Source organism: Mus musculus, chromosome 4 (assembly GCF_000001635.26).
Source record: "Mus musculus strain C57BL/6J chromosome 4, GRCm38.p6 C57BL/6J".
NCBI classification, from domain to species: Eukaryota; Metazoa; Chordata; class Mammalia; order Rodentia; family Muridae; genus Mus; species Mus musculus.
In genome coordinates, this window is record NC_000070.6 from 35,180,463 (window position 1) to 35,197,857 (window position 17,395).

A 17,395-nucleotide genomic window follows, 5' to 3' on the forward strand; every position below is an offset into this window, starting at 1 on the left:
CAGCAGCGGTCGCCATCTTGGTTCCGGGACTCAGCAGAACTTAGGAAATTAGTCTGAACAGGTTAGAGGGTGCGCCAGAGAACCGGACAGCTTCTGGGACGGGCAGAAGCACAGAGCCGCTGAGGCAGCAGCCTGGGCGGGCCGCAGACAACCGGCCACCATCCGGACCAGAGGACAGGTGTCCGCCTGGCTCGGGAGACGGCCTCAGCCTCAGGAGCAGCGGTCACCATCTTGGTTCCAGGACTCCCTGGAACTTAGGATTTTAGTCTGCACAGGTGAGAGTCTGCACCACAGAAGCTGACAGCTTCTGGGAACTGCCAAAGCAACACAGCTTCTGAGAGAGGCCCTGTTTTGGGCCTTCTTCTTCGACCAGGAGGAGGTCCAAAAACAAGATATCTGCGCACCTTCCCTGTAAGAGAGCTTGCCAGCAGAGAGTGCTCTGAGCACTGAAACTCAGAGGAGAGAATCTGTCTCCCAGGTCTGCTGAGAGACGGTAACAGAATCACCAGAAGAACAATCTCTAAACAGAGTCAACTATAACTACTAACTCCAGAGATTACCAGATGGCGAAAGGTAAACGTAAGAATCCTACTAACAGGAACCAAGACCACTGTATTAGTCAGGGTTCTCTAGAGTCACAGAACTTACGGATAGTCTCTAGTTAGTAAAGGAATTTATTGATGACTTACAGTCGGCAGCCCAATTCCCAACAATTGTTCAGTCGCAGCTGTGAATGGAAGTCCAAGGATCTAGCAGTTACTCAGTCTCACGCAGCAAGCAGGCGAAGGAGCAGGAGCAAGAACTAGACTCCCTTCTTCCAATGTCCTTATATTGTCTCCAGCAGAAGGTGGAGCCCAGATTAAAGGTGTGTTCCACCACACCTTTAATCCCAGATGAAAGGCGTAGCCCAGATTAAAGGTGTGTTCCTTAAACTCGGAGATTCAATCTTCTGGAATCCATAGCCACTATGGCTCAAGATCTCCATACCAAGATCCAGATAAGGATCTCCAAGCCTCCAGATAAGGGTCACTGGTGAGCCTTCCAATTCCGGATTGTAGTTCATTCCAAATATTGTCAAGTTGACAACCAGGAATAGCCACTACAACCACTCACCATCATCAGAACCCAGCACTCCCACTTCGCCCAGTCCAGGGCACCCCAACACACCCGAAAACCTAGACCTAGATTTAAAAGCATATCTCATGATGATGGTAGAGGACATCAAGAAGGACTTTAATAAATCACTTAAAGAAATACAGGAGAACACTGCTAAAGAGTTACAAGTCCTTAAAGAAAAACAGGAAAACACAATCAAACAGGTAGAAGTCCTTACAGAAAAAGAGGAAAAAACATACAAACAGGTGATGGAAATGAACAAAACCATACTAGACCTAAAAAGGGAAGTAGAAACAATAAAGAAAACTCAAAGTGAGGCAACACTGGAGATAGAAACCCTAGGAAAGAAATCTGGAACCATAGATTTGAGCATCAGCAACAGAATACAAGAGATGGAAGAGAGAATCTCAGGTGCAGAAGATTCCATAGAGAACATCGGCACAACAATCAAAGAAAATGGAAAATGCAAAAAGATCCTAACTCAAAATATCCAGGAAATCCAGGACACAATGAGAAGACCAAACCTACGGATAATAGGAGTGGATGAGAATGAAGATTTTCAACTCAAAGGACCAGCAAACATCTTCAACAAAATTATTGAAGAAAACTTCCCAAATATAAAGAAAGAGATACCTATGAACATACAAGAAGCCTACAGAACTCCAAATAGACTGGACCAGAAAAGAAATTCCTCCCGACACATAATAATCAGAACAACAAATGCATTAAATAAAGATAGAATACTAAAAGCGGTAAGGGAAAAAGGTCAAGTAACATACAAAGGCAAGCCTATCAGAATTACACCAGATTTTTCACCAGAGACTATGAAAGCCAGAAGAGCCTGGACAGATGTTATACAGACACTAAGAGAACACAAATTCCAGCCCAGGCTACTATACCCAGCCAAACTCTCAATTACCATAGATGGAGAAACCAAAGTATTCCACGACAAAACCAAATTCTCACATTATCTCTCCACGAATCCAGCCCTTCAAAGGTTAATAACAGAAAAAAACCAATACAAGAACGGGAACAATGCCCTAGAAAAAAACAAGAAGGTAATCCCTCAACAAACCTAAAAGAAGACAGCCACAAGAACAGAATGCCAACTTTAACAACAAAAATAACAGGAAGCAACAATTACTTTTCCTTAATATCTCTTAACATCAATGGTCTCAACTCCCCAATAAAAAGACATAGACTAACAAACTGGCTACACAAACAAGACCCAACATTTTGCTGTTTACAGGAGACACATCTCAGAGAAAAAGATAGACTCTACCTCAGAATAAAAGGCTGGAAAACAATTTTCCAAGCAAATGGTATGAAGAAACAAGCTGGAGTAGCCATCCTAATATCTGATAAGATTGACTTCCAACCCAAAGTCATCAAAAAAGACAAGGAGGGGCACTTTGTTCTCATCAAAGGTAAAATCCTCCAAGAGGAACTCTCAATTCTGAATATCTATGCGCCAAATACAAGGGCAGCCACATTCATTAAAGAAACTTTAGTAAAGCTCAAAGCACACATTGCACCTCACACAATAATAGTGGGAGACTTCAACACACCACTTTCACCAATGGACAGATCATGGAAACAGAAACTAAACAGGGACACACTGAAACTAACAGAAGTGATGAAACAAATGGATCTGACAGATATCTACAGAACATTTTATCCTAAAACAAAAGGATATACCTTCTTCTCAGCACCTCATGGTACCTTCTCCAAAATTGACCACATAATAGGTCACAAAACAGGCCTCAACAGATTCAAAAATATTGAAATTGTCCCATGTATCCTATCAGATCACCATGGACTAAGGCTGATCTTCAATAACAAAAAAAATAACAGAAAGCCAACACTCACGTGGAAACTGAACAACACTCTTCTCAATGATACCTTGGTCAAGGAAGGAATAAAGAAAGAAATTAAAGACTTTTTAGAGTTTAATGAAAATGAAGCCACAACGTACCCAAACCTTTGGGACACAATGAAAGCATTTCTAAGAGGGAAACTCATAGCTCTGAGTGCCTCCATGAAGAAACGGGAGAGAGCACATACTAGCAGCTTGACAACACATCTAAAAGCTCTAGAAAAAAAGGAAGCAAATTCACCCAAGAGGAGTAGATGGCAGGAAATAATCAAACTCAGGGGTGAAATCAACCAAGTGGAAACAAGAAGAACTATTCAAAGAATTAAGCAAAGGAGGAGTTGGTTCTTTGAGAAAATCAACAAGATAGATAAACCCTTAGCTAGACTCACTAGAGGGCACAGAGACAAAATCCTAATTAACAAAATCAGAACTGAAAAGGGAGACATAACAACAGATCCTGAAGAAATCCAAAACACCATCAGATCCTTCTACAAAAGGCTATACTCAACAAAACTGGAAAACCTGGACGAAATGGACAAATTTCTGGACCGATACCAGGTACCAAAGTTGAATCAGGATCAAGTTGACCTTCTAAACAGTCCCATATCCCCTAAAGAAATAGAAGCAGTTATAAATAGTCTCCCAGCCAAAAAAAGCCCAGGACCAGACGGGTTTAGTGCAGAGTTCTATCAGACCTTCAAAGACGATCTAATTCCAGTTCTGCACAAACTTTTTCACAAGATAGAAGTAGAAAGTACTCTACCCAACTCATTTTATGAAGCCACTATTACTCTGATACCTAAACCACAGAAAGATCCAACAAAGATAGAGAACTTCAGACCAATTTCTCTTATGAATATCGATGCAAAAATCCTCAATAAAATTCTCGCTAACCGAATCCAAGAACACATTAAAACAATCATCCATCCTGACCAAGTAGGTTTTATTCCAGGAATGCAGGGATGGTTTAATATACGAAAATCCATCAATGTAATCCACTATATAAACAAACTCAAAGACAAAAACCACATGATCATCTCGTTGGATGCAGAAAAAGCATTTGACAAGATCCAACACCCATTCATGATAAAAGTTCTGGAAAGATCAGGAATTCAAGGCCCATACCTAAACATGATAAAAGCAATCTACAGCAAACCAGTAAACAACATCAAAGTAAATGGAGAGAAGCTGGAAGCAATCCCACTAAAATCAGGGACTAGACAAGGCTGCCCACTTTCTCCCTACCTTTTCAACATAGTACTTGAAGTATTAGCCAGAGCAATTCGACAACAAAAGGAGATCAAGGGGATACAAATTGGAAAGGAGGAAGTCAAAATATCACTTTTTGCAGATGATATGATAGTATATATAAGTGACCCTAAAAATTCTACCAGAGAACTCCTAAACCTGATAAACAGCTTCGGTGAAGTAGCTGGATATAAAATAAACTCAAACAAGTCAATGGCCTTTCTCTATACAAAGAATAAACAGGCTGAGAAAGAAATTAGGGAAACAACACCCTTCTCAATAGTCACAAATAATATAAAATATCTCGGCGTGACTCTAACTAAGGAAGTGAAAGATCTGTATGATAAAAACTTCAAGTCTCTGAAGAAAGAAATTAAAGAAGATCTCAGAAGATGGAAAGATCTCCCATGCTCATGGATTGGCATGTAAAAATGGCTATCTTGCCAAAAGCAATCTACAGATTCAATGCAATCCCCATCAAAATTCCAACTCAATTCTTCAACGAATTAGAAGGAGCAATTTGCAAATTCATCTGGAATAACAAAAAACCTAGGATAGCAAAAACTCTTCTCAAGGATAAAAGAACCTCTGGTGGAATCACCATGCCTGACCTAAAGCTTTACTACAGAGCAATTGTGGTAAAAACTGCATGGTACTGGTATAGAGACAGACAAGTAGACCAATGGAATAGAATTGAAGACCCAGAAATGAACCCACACACCTATGATCACTTGATCTTCGACAAGGGAGCTAAAACCATCCAGTGGAAGAAAGACAGCATTTTCAACAAATGGTGCTGGCACAACTGGTTGTTATCATGTAGAAGAATGCGAATCGATCCATACTTATCTCCTTGTACTAAGGTCAAATCTAAATGGATCAAAGAACTTCACATAAAACCAGAGACACTGAAACTTATAGAGGAGAAAGTGGGGAAAAGCCTTGAAGATATGGGCACAGGGGAAAAATTCCTGAACAGAACAGCAATGGCTTGTGCTGTAAGATCGAGAATTGACAAATGGGACCTAATGAAACTCCAAAGTTTCTGCAAGGCAAAAGACACCGTCAATAAGACAAAGAGACCACCAACAGATTGGGAAAGGATCTTTACCTATCCTAAATCAGATAGGGGACTAATATCCAACATATATAAAGAACTCAAGAAGGTGGACTTCAGAAAATCAAACAACCCCATTAAAAAATGGGGCTCAGAACTGAACAAAGAATTCTCACCTGAGGAATACCGAATGGCAGAGAAGCACCTGAAAAAATGTTCAACATCCTTAATCATCAGGGAAATGCAAATCAAAACAACCCTGAGATTCCACCTCACACCAGTCAGAATGTCTAAGATCAAAAATTCAGGTGACAGCAGATGCTGGCGAGGATGTGGAGAAAGAGGAATACTCCTCCATTGTTGGTGGGATTGCAGGCTTGTACAACCACTCTGGAAATCCGTCTGGCGGTTCCTCAGAAAATTGGACATAGTACTACCGGAGGATCCAGCAATACCTCTCCTGGGCATATATCCAGAAGATGCCCCAACTGGTAAGAAGGACACATGCTCCACTATGTTCATAGCAGCCTTATTTATAATAGCCAGAAGCTGGAAAGAACCCAGATGCCCCTCCACAGAGGAATGGATACAGAAAATGTGGTACATCTACACAATGGAGTACTACTCAGCTATTAAAAAGAATGAATTTATGAAATTCCTAGCCAAATGGATGGACCTGGAGGGCATCATCCTGAGTGAGGTAACACATTCAGAAAGGAACTCACACAATATGTACTCACTGATAAGTGGATATTAGCCCAAAACCTAGGATACCCAAGATATAAGATACAATTTCCTAAACAGATGAAACTCAAGAAAAATGAAGACTGAAGTGTGGACACTATGCCCCTCCTTAGAAGTGGGAACAAAACACCCTTGGAAGGAGTTACAGAGACAAAGTTTGGAGCTGAGATGAAAGGATGGACCATGTAGAGACTGCCTTATCCAGGGATCCACCCCATAATCAGCATCCAAACGCTGACACCATTGCATACACTAGCAAGATTTTATCGAAAGGACCCAGATGTAGCTGTCTCTTGTGAGACTATGCCGGGGCCTAGCAAACACAGAAGTGGATGCCCACAGTCAGCTAATGGATGGATTGCGGGGCTCCCAATGGAGGAGCTAGAGAAAGTACCCAAGGAGCTAAAGGGATCTGCAACCCTATAGGTGGATCAACATTATGAACTAACCAGTACCCCGGAGCTCTTGACTCTAGCTGCATATGTATCAAAAGATGGCCTAGTCGGCCATCACTGGAAAGAGAGGCCCATTGGACACACAAACTTTATATGCCCCAGAACAGGGGAACGCCAGGGCCAAAAAGGGGGAGTGGGCGGGTAGGGGAGTGGGGGTGGGTGGGTATGGGGGACTTTTGGTATAGCATTGGAAATGTAAATGAGCTAAATACCTAATAAAAAATGGAAAGAAAAAAAAAGAGTTGCTTTGGTCATGGTGTCTATCATAGTTTCTATAGATTGAATCCATTTAAATGTATTGAGACTTGTTGTATGGCTTAGAATATGGTACTTGGGTACATGTATGTGCAGATATGTGGGTATATGATAGTTATTATTGTTGTGATAAAATACCACATCCAAGGCTAATTTTTCAAACATAGCTGACTAGAACCAGATTTTTAATTCAAAATACCACTTAAATGAACCTTGTAGTTTGTGCTTCCTTCTGAAACGTCACAAGCCAGGCCTCCACCGTATGCACTGCTCTCAGCACTATCTTCTAAGTTCCCACAATAGCTCATTATGCTTAACACTCAATGGCTTTTCCAGCCCAAAGCTCCATAATATTCCCCCAAAGAACATGGTCAAGTTTGTCACGGCAACATCCCAAGAAACCGGTCCCCAGTTTTGTTTTAGTTAGGTTTCTATTGCTATGATAAAACATCTTGACCAAAAGCAACTTGGGGAGGAAAGGGTTTATGTGGCTTACATATCCACAGTCACCATATTCCCTGGAGGGAAGCTAATGCAGGCACTTATGGCAGGAACTGATGCAGAAGCCACAAACCAACCAACCAACCAAAACAATGAAAACACTGTTTACTGGCCTGCTCCCCACAGCTTTCTCAGCCTGCTTTCTTACACAGTCCAAGGGTGGCACAGTCTACAGTGGGCCCTTCCATATCAATCATTAATCACGAAAATGCCCCTAGACTGGCCTATGGACCATCTGATGGAGGCATTTTCTCAAATGAGGTCCCCTTTCCCAGGTAACTCTAGCTTGTGTCAAGCTGACAAAAATCCAACCAGGCCAAGTTTGTAGATTTAGGAAGTGGGTTCTAGCTGGAGGAAGCAGTTCTCGAGAGAGTGTTGTCGAAGGTGGAGTTTGTCCTTGGCTCCTTTATCTCTGCATCCTGGCTACATGATATACTAGTAGTGGGCGCGAATGCTCACAGATAAGCACTGGAGAAACCAGGAATGCTAATCAGGCATTGTCACCTCCTCAATGAAGGAGCCGTGTACCTGTTTCCCACCCAGAAGGCTGCGAGTGGATGTTGTTAAAAACCTGGTGACCTTTGCGCCCTGTAGGGCTGGGCTTCACTGAAATTCCCCAGAATGTTTATCCCACACTCTCCCCAACTAGACCTTTAGCTTTATCTTTGCTTTGCAGCCAGTGGAACCCATCCTGAGGAGGATATCACATGTATTTTATAACTTGCTGACTTCCATTCGAGGCCACAGGAACCTGGGCTATAGATCCATCTTCAAGGTAGAGGTCTCATGTACTTTGCAAAAGACTTTTGATGCAGTCATGCCTTAAACTTTATTGTGTACATAGGATTGGGATAGTTTTTTCCAGAAAACCTTTTTTTCCAAAATTGTACTGTACTTAAATACCGCTATACTAAACTGGCCTGGTGTCAGGCTCACGCTGAGCTCTGTCCCCTTCCTGTTTCACGGAGTTCATTTCTTTGCTAGCATAGAGCTTGTAGGGACGGCCTTAATCAACAGCTTTGCTCCTCTGTACCCTCCCAAGCAGGGTGCTCTGTTTTACTACAGGTTCAGAAACAACAGACCAAGTGACCACGGACCTCATAGACCCAAATGTGTATGTCCTTCTGTAAAGTGACTTTTCTCAGGTGTTTTGCTACAGTGTAATTAAGTGTAAATCAGTAGGGCTATCATGGAGAATAGTATAGGGGGGTTCCTGAAAAAGCTAAACATGGGGGATGGATGGGGAAATGGATCTGGGTAAAGTGCTTGCTATACAAGCAAAAGGACTGTAGTGCAGACTCTTAGCACCCACATTAAAAAAGCCGGCCAGGCACCTCATAATCCCAGTGTTTGAAAGCTGAAGACAGACGACCCTTGGGATAAGCTCCCTAGACTAGCTGAGTCTACAAGCTCCATGTTCAGCAAACAACCCAGCCTCAGTAAATAAAGTAGTCAGTCACTGAGGAAGATATCCAGTGTCAACTTGTCCTTTACAGGAATGGGCCATTTGTCTATATACATACTCCTACATTTATGCCTACACATGTGAACACACACACACATACACACACACACACACACACACACACACACACACACACACACACACACACAAATGGATCTGCCAGATGATCATTCAATCCCATTTCTGGACATATAAGCAAAGGAAGTGAAATTATACCAAAAAGATCACTGTCATATTTACTGTGCCTCTGTTCTCAGAGACTAGAAGTCCACATAGATATTACCCATGATATCAGTCTTGTGCCATTCAACAGATGAATAAGGAAAAATACGGATATACATGGACAAATGTGTTATTTGGCTGTAGAGTGAAATCTTGCTCTTTGCAATGAAATGGATGGAACAGAACTGGAGAATATCATGTTAAGTGAGATATCCCAGATACAGAAAGACAAGGCTCTGAGTGTTCCCTCTCACATGTGGATCTTGAGACGTATGGAAGGTGGAATAGAAGCTGAAAACGGTGGGGAGGGTGGACCAAAGGAGACAGGTTCTGACCAGAGTATGCTTCGTGCCTGTACAATAACACTAAATGTGTATATGAAGTTAGTGCATGTTAATAAGAAGTCAAAAGCTTTCATTCTAAGGTGGTTTTAAAAAGAGCTTAAAAAAATGTTTGAGAACATAGTCTTGAGTTTTTTCAATCCTTTCAACTCAACAGTGCTGAGTACCCACCACAGGGAAGAGCTGTGCTGAATGCTCTGTGCTTAGCGATGACAGAACAGCTGGGGATGAAATGGAATGTGAGTAGCTTTTGGCTGTGTGTCAAGCCTTAGCTCTGTCACGTCTAAAATGCTATTTATGGTGGTGGCAGCCTGAGACAGTCCTGTGGGAAGCACTGTTACCTGAGGCCAGTAGCTCTCTTCATTCTCTCAAGCCGCCCACACTCGGCAGATTGGGAGGAGAATCGGTCTGTACAATTCCACAACAGTTAGTGTAATGCCACTATTTTTCTGTTTAGCTTGCAGCAGCTTTGTATGGTTTTGTTTCCTCATCTGAGAGCCCTACGCTTTCCCAGTGTTAGGAGTTGAGGCTGGGGGATGCTATCCACTCCTGAGCTGTGTGCGTTCCCAGCCTCTGAGCATCTTCACTCCACAGCCGATCTCGCTACTACGAAGAGTTTTCTCTTGGAGTGACAGTGTCAATCTCCGTTTCTTGCTTTCCAACTTAAAGCGCCTAAAAGTGCTTTGTTCAGCCGCTGGATTTTACGTTGGACACCCGTATCAATGACTTGGGGAGAATAAATCAGTTTAAATTATATTACTATCAATGTAATAGGAACTTAAAAAATGTGTGCGCACACACGTGCGTGTTTTAGTGCATACATGGCATCAGAGGGCAAGCTGCGGGGGTTTCTTCCTCCCCCATGTGGGGCTATGATTTAACTCAGGTTATCACGTTTGGCAACAGGCACCTTTACCAAGCGAACTGTCTCTCTGGCCTCAGTAGAACATTTTTCAAAAGAGAATTTAAGAATTATTTTGTATGTGAAATTTGAAGGGGGAATCAAGGTGCAATACTGGAAGTTAAGAAGAAAGCTTTAGCTTTATGTTTTTAAAGGCAGGCTCGTGTAGCCTCACGTAGCTCAGTGGGTCTTGAACTCTGTATTGGAAGCCGGTCTGGAGCGTCTCATCCTGCCCCCATCTCCCAAGGACCGGAAGTAGAAGCATGCACTACACACTGGGCAGTGTGATTACCTTTTCTTTTCTTTTCTCTTCTTTTTTTTTTAAGATGTAAGAGTCTAGCATTATTCGTTAGCTTTAAATATCTTCTTTGAAAAAAGAAGACTAGTTGGTGGGGCAACTGCCTCCCAGCACTTGGGAGGCAGAGGCAGGTAGATTTCTGAGTTCGAGGCCAGCCTGGTCTACAGAGTGAGGTCCAGGACAGCCAGGGCTATACAGAGAAACCCTGTCTCGAAAAACCAAGGGGGGGGGAGCGAAGATGAAAACCAATGGGTTCCGTTCAACACGACTGTCGCAGAATAGGAAGCTGATCACGCCCCCTTTCACAGCAGCGTTTTCCCTAAATAATGAACTAAAACATACACAGAATTTCAAAGGTATTTTATTCAAAATTCCCCATCTAGGAGAAAAGATATATAACAGTGTTTACACATGCTTCAATAACTTATTCACTGTACAGCTTACATTTTCTATAACAACACAGTAAAGCAGCAAAGACAACAATTAGCACTCAAATAAGATTCTACTGTGTAAAGCAATGAGCGGCACACTAGGAGGTGGGACCTACTCGCTTACCATGACGGAGTGCCTTGCAGTTAGTTCACAAGCCATCATGGTCAGTGTGTGTTGTTCTGATTTGTAATGCCAAAGCCACCGTGACCTTTCAGAATAGAAAGCTTTTTCTCGCTAAATCTGGTGGGTGAGGAACGGGGCCCATTTTTATCCCTTTTGTAAAAAATAAATATATTCTCCCTTTTTATGCTAAGTCCACAGTTTTAAATAGAAACACATATTTGTGTTTGTGTATACTCCTACACTGCTGTTGCACAGAACTCCACTAATCAGTACTTCACAGCTAGCGAGATAGTCGAACGTTACAGGAACAGAAACAGACCACTTGAGTTTGCCATAGTAGCACCTAGAAAAATAGCACTGGGTCAGATTTCTCTGCTGTTCCTATGATGCAGGTGACACGGGAAACACCAGAGTACAGGCAGAAACCAAAGGAAAGAGGCAAGACGCTTCCCTGCTCTTCAAAGATCTTATCAGCGAATGTACTCTGACATACTTAACAAGGACTTCTAATCTAAGCCAGGCACACGGCAGCCGTGCAAAGGGTGGTCAGATGAAAGTGACTGGGCCCTGAAATCTGACCCTCTGCCAAGAAATTATATTTTCCAAGATTGGGAAAGGCACAGGAGGTGCGCATTTTAATTCGGCTCAAAAATAATGAAAATTAACCTTAAAAGTTGGCAACAATTATAAAAACAAATGCCACTTTCTTTGACAGAACTACAATAAACCAACAAAAAACTTGTCACAGGTCACGATACTCAGGGCCCATGCATGACCCCTCGGCATTTCTGTACAGACCGAATCTGAAGGACTACGTCTATAAAGGAAGGGCTAACAACTGATTTCACCTACAGCTCTGCCCTATCAGTGTCTTCTCTCAAGAACTAATCTGTAGTCAGACTAAGTTCCTTTCTGAGGAACTGCAAACTTTAAATGCTCTAATGTTTAGCTGTGGCAGAAGTAATCGGACATACCACAGAACACAGAGGGGCAGGAAGTCAACTCACACTTTATCTGTAAAGCTAACGAGGGTTTCAGTGTGGTACATGTAAACCAGGAATCATAAGTTTCCAAGAAAACAAACAAAACAAAACAAAAAACCAATCAGCAGTTATGGTCAAGTGTATATTCCATCATTCATATCTTTAAAAGACAGCAATAGTACTTAGGATAATTGTAAACATAAGGCCCTAAAAGAGTACATCTATTCTAGGAAGAGTCATTCACTGTAACGATGCACCTGACATCAGGTACAGACTTCTACTGACAAGTGTAGTGTACCCTGTCCTGCAGCAGGACTCGGGAGGAAGGATGTGCCCACACACTGCTGAGACACTGTAACAGCAGGTGTGACTGTGAAGAGACAGACACAGCAAACCACACGGTCAAAAGGTCATTAGAACATCACGTTCTTGTACACTAGTGTAGAAAGGTCTCCCAAAGATGAAAGAGTGTAGGCCTGGCTTAATTTTCTCAGCTAGAGCCATTATTATGTTAAGATCGCCCTCTGCTGTTAAATCAAGATCTATCTTCAGGTTCCGAAGAGACTTAAAGGGCTTTTTCCCCTTCTGCCTATAAACAAAACAAAAGAGACAAAAACCCCCGCATTATAATACAGACAATGTTCAAAGGGAACGAACAGCAACTGTCAATGCATAAAGGCTTTCCTCTAGAGGAGCAGGACTCACGTATCATCCTCGATGTACTTGATTAGTGTCAAGGCTTTTCTGTGAAGAATGAGGAGGAACTGTGCAAGGAAAGTACTCCTGAGAGACAGGCCAGGCTTCAAATGGAAGACCTGCAGGGACACAAGACAGTGCAGCTTCCGCGACATTGTTGACAGGATCTGACACACAACACCCATTACAGCCATTTCTTCCGATTTCCAAAGGGCAAGACTCTGGTAGCGGCAAATGTCTGGAAACCCACTGTCCCCTTTTCAGATTCCCTAGTTTAATGCACTTAGATCTTGTATTCTACCTTAAAATATCTCCTTATTTTATTATGGAAATAACTAAGTCAATGACTTCAGGTTGTGTGGAGTAGAGGAGGGGACTTTTCAGCTTCAGAGACTTGGGATTACAGGCTGTCCTCACCTCACACAGACCCAGACCCACAAGTCCCAGTGAACACGAGGTTCTCCTCATCTCAACTCTATGTCTATGGCACAGGATCTTGGCCTGATTCCCAGCATGCTATTATGACAAAGCTCTGCTTACGTATAGAAACAAGTCGCATAGAATCCAGTACCATCTCCAGATGTTTACTCATCAGATACTTTTAAAAACAGAGACAATAAGGATGCTACCATTTAAGCAGAAGCAACCTAAGTTTTAAGAATATTTTCAATTCAATTAACACAAATGAAAGCACACCCCTGTCTTCACCAACCACAAAAATTCTAAAGGCAGAGGGTTGGACCTGAAGCAGCCACTAGGATGGAGAATGCTGCTTTAACGGTTAATATACAGGCTATTTCCCATTAATAATTCAAAGAGGAATCCGTTTACAGACTTTAGAAAGGCCTCTAGCACTTTAATTCTTTGGTGCTTTTTATATATTCTGTAGGCACTGTGGGACATATTTTAAAAGAAAATATATGATGTTCTTTTGTCTGGCAATGGGTGGCATCATATTTACCTGATCCAGGAAGGCTTTCACTAGAGTGTCTCTGTGTAAGACATCTTGGAAAATATTCCTAAGAAGAAAAAGGTTCAGATATTAAACGGTTTTACAGAGTTACATTCCACAACTTCTTGCTCTAGTAAAAAAGTTGAAGTTTTATAAACAGATGTGTAAGAAGACAGATGTGTGCATTTGGAATGCATACTTAGTTTGCAGGAGGCCGTGGGTTCAGTATTCAGTGTAAACACACATGCATATACTCAATGTGCACAATATAAACACACATACATATACATACTTAATGCACAGAAAATAAACACAAACGCACATAGATCCACTTTAACGCAAGGGTACATTTGTACACTGTTTGTGTTTTGAGGCTATCCAGGCAGGGCATGTGCCTGTCCATCAGTGTGTTTAGAACCGTCACCTTACACGTTTGCCTCAGGTCAAGAGACTTACCATCTGTAAGTATGAGCCAGCAGCATAACTTATTACTACCGCAGCTAAGGTTGGCTGGCATGTAACGTTCAGACAAAATGGCCAACTGAGGTGACCCACTTCAGCATGCTGGCCAGACAGAAGCTAATGACTGTTTTTTTCTCAGCCCCCATTCCCTTTCAGTGTTTTACTTCTGTCTTTCCCTAGGCTATTATATTCATGTCAGAGGGAAAATATAACATTTTTCACAGTAAGATAAATGCAAAGCAAGACTCAGATGGTAGAGATCACAACATCACTGCCCAGGAACCATGGGGAAGAGGGAAATAGACAGGAGAGCAGCACGCCTCTCAGCCTTGAGGGATGAGTGCACCAAATGGAGAAAGGGGCGCTGGAAGGGACGCCAGCACTTCATGGTTACTGGCTGAAAACGGACAGCACAGTCACGGGGTTTGTGGGTCCCTTAGAACTTAAGTCCACTATTTCCCAATTTCTGCTTTACTGAATGAGATCTGGATCACAAAAGCTGGAAAAGGAAAGACTATCTTCAAGGAAATGTCCGACTTTAATGTATCATCAGACTGCTTTTATCTTAAAAAGGTTAAAATTAAAAGTAACTTAACTGGGAATTACTCTGTGGTACTAATAAGCAACTGCATAGTGGTACAGTAATTGCCCAGTGTGTGAGTCCCTGAATCTGAAACCTCAAACCTCCCAGACTCAAAAGTGAATATTATTTAAACCACACTGATACTATCATGAGCCCACAATAATAGAAGATATAATCTTGTGGCTGAAAATATTTCTGACAATTTTATATTCAAAACATTTACTTAGAACTGGAAATAAAATTCTAAAATTCATGACATGATTTTGTCATGCCAGAATAGCTGAACAATTGCTTTTTCTTCAAATCTTCCAAACAAACATATTCAAAACAAAAACACTAACATGGTGCAAATCCATTCAAGTTTACCTCATTTCCTGAGAAGAGATTCTAAACAATCAACTAAAAAAATAAACAGGACTTCAAGTATATTAGTCACGAGGAAGACGCAGGCACGCAGACTCAGTGAGAAAATTTCTATGTTTTCCAAGATTGCCAGTATGTGAACTAGTGACATAAGAGTTCAATTTGAACGATTCCTCTTCTGAAACAATTCCTCTCAACCTTTCTCAGCACTAACAGAGCACAGCAGAGCTGTGTAGAATGGGTTCTTTTAATTCTGCAGCCCCACACAGGGACCTCTGGGCAGCAGTTTACTGTGGCTGCTGGTGTCCCTACCATGCGCCTCTTGTTTCAGCTCTGCTTTCTTCTTCAGACACACGGTGACACCCATTGGTCCAGGGTCACTGCTTCCTAAAGCCCTCCAACCGGGATGACCACACTTAGCGTCTTTTCAGTGTATACTAAGGACTAGCACCATTTCAAGCTCTTGGTTGATCGGAGAGAACAGGAATAGGGTCTCACTATTCTTTTTTAGACTCTAGAACACCATTGAAATGCTTTCTTGAAGTTTTATAATTAAAATCCCAAGTTCCTCCAAACCCATCAGCACTTACTGCCTTTTACTTTGCTGCTCGCATCTTCTGGTAAGAAATAAATAGCAAAATATAAAATGCAAAGAAAAAACCTGTTCTCTTTATAAATTTCAAATACTTTTCTGTGTTTGATAGTCACACCCAAGAAAAAAATACTTAGAATTACTTCAGTCTACCATACAATGAACGTTATACACTAAATTCCCAGCAGTAGGGGCTGGCACTGATAACTGACTGATAACTATTAAGCTGGCCCTTCATTAAGTAATTAGGAGATCGGTATATATTTGCTAAGTATTTATTTTTAAGAGGAAATCTTTACCTATCTTAGCAAAACAGTATTTTAAGAAATGAAGATTTAGGCTAGGTATGGAGGCACACGCCTTTAATCCAAGTATTTGGGTGGCAGAGGCAGGTGGATATCTGGGAGTTGAAGGCTAGCCTGATCTATATAGTGAGTTCCAGGCCACCTATGTAAGTCATTAGGCCCAGTGAGACTGTCTAAAAATAATAGTATAAAAAATTTAAAGTTGGGGGTGGCAAGATGGCTCAGCAGGTAAGAGCACTGACTGCTCTTCCAAAGGTCCTGAGTTCAAATCCCAGCAACCACATGGTGGCTCACAACCATTTGTAATGAGATCTGACGCCCTCTTCTGGTGTGTCTGAAGACAGCTACAGTGTACTTAGATATAATAATAAATAAATCTTAAAAAAAAAAAAACCTTAAAGTTAAGAAAATAAAGAAAAAGTGCCTGAGTATGTGCTTGTCATATTTCTTTTCTTTTAAATACAACTTGCACTGTTTTTACTCATAAATGAGAAGTTTTATGTTGTTTAACAATGACACCTAAGGCCAAGCGTCACATACAAATCAGGAGTGAAGCTCTCATCTGTGTAGATGATGGTGTCCTGCGCCATGTCCTCTTCTGAAGTTGCCCTCCAGAAGGCTGTCAGCTCTGACCTCATGTATCTGCGTTGATTATAAATATGTTCATGACACGGTGGCATCTGCTTGACAGTGTTGACATCCACATCAATGTGCGTGGTGGGGTACGGGGCATACATAACTTGCCGGAAGGGTAGGACAAAACTGCCTGTTGCATCCTGTCAGAAGGAAGAGAGAACTCACTGACCACATGCCAACTGAGAGAAGCAATTGTTAAAAGAATATAGTAATGATAAGAGATGCATATTCCTGTGAATCTGGTACAGGGCTTGTTCAGAAATAACCTTCAAGCTGATACTGTATAAAAATCCAGCCACTACCATTTGTGTTGACAGTGACAGTACACAGTATACCATAAAAAGTGGGTCAGAACATGCCACGTGCAATCCAACTGTAGGGTGTGGGCACTGCAGGAAATACGCACTGCAGAAAAAGACTACAAAGACCTATGCCAAGTTAATGCGTTTACTTGCTGGTCTGTAAAATTATGACTGCCTTTCTCCATTGTTTTATCTTCTTCCTATATCTAAATGAATATGTATGTTAATAGAAAAGTATTTACCTCTTTCTAGGTAGCTGGGCAGCCACTTACCATGCAGCAAATACCTGCAGTATACAAGGTATTATGCTGAGTGTAGAACACAGAGGCTGCCAAATCTTTCACTCTTAAAGGCTAGGATAATTACTGTATATCAAAGTATTTTCTGGAAAGCTATACAACTCTGATGTCCTTGCTACTGCTGGTTCCTGTTGTTGTAGTTTATCAACTTGTGATAAACTTTGTGAGCAAAGAGATGAGAAGAAGAA

The 17,395-nt window shown here is 41.7% G+C and overlaps 1 protein-coding gene across 4 annotated transcripts in view; it reads right to left on the reverse strand.

Moving 5' to 3' along the window:
• Window positions 1-10,822: 10,822 nt before the first annotated feature.
• C9orf72 (C9orf72, member of C9orf72-SMCR8 complex) overlaps window positions 10,823-17,395 on the reverse strand; it is a 34,869-nt gene continuing 28,296 nt past the window's right edge. For all 4 annotated transcript variants that reach the window (XM_006538292.4, XM_006538293.4, NM_028466.2 and 1 more), the window contains 4 exons: window positions 16,511-16,746; window positions 13,675-13,732; window positions 12,723-12,832; window positions 10,823-12,606 (listed from right to left, as the gene is read on the reverse strand). In XM_006538292.4, coding sequence (XP_006538355.1) covers window positions 12,420-12,606; window positions 12,723-12,832; window positions 13,675-13,732; window positions 16,511-16,746 — 591 coding nt within the window. In that variant the 3' untranslated portion in view covers window positions 10,823-12,419. The remainder of the gene's footprint in view (window positions 12,607-12,722; window positions 12,833-13,674; window positions 13,733-16,510; window positions 16,747-17,395) is intronic.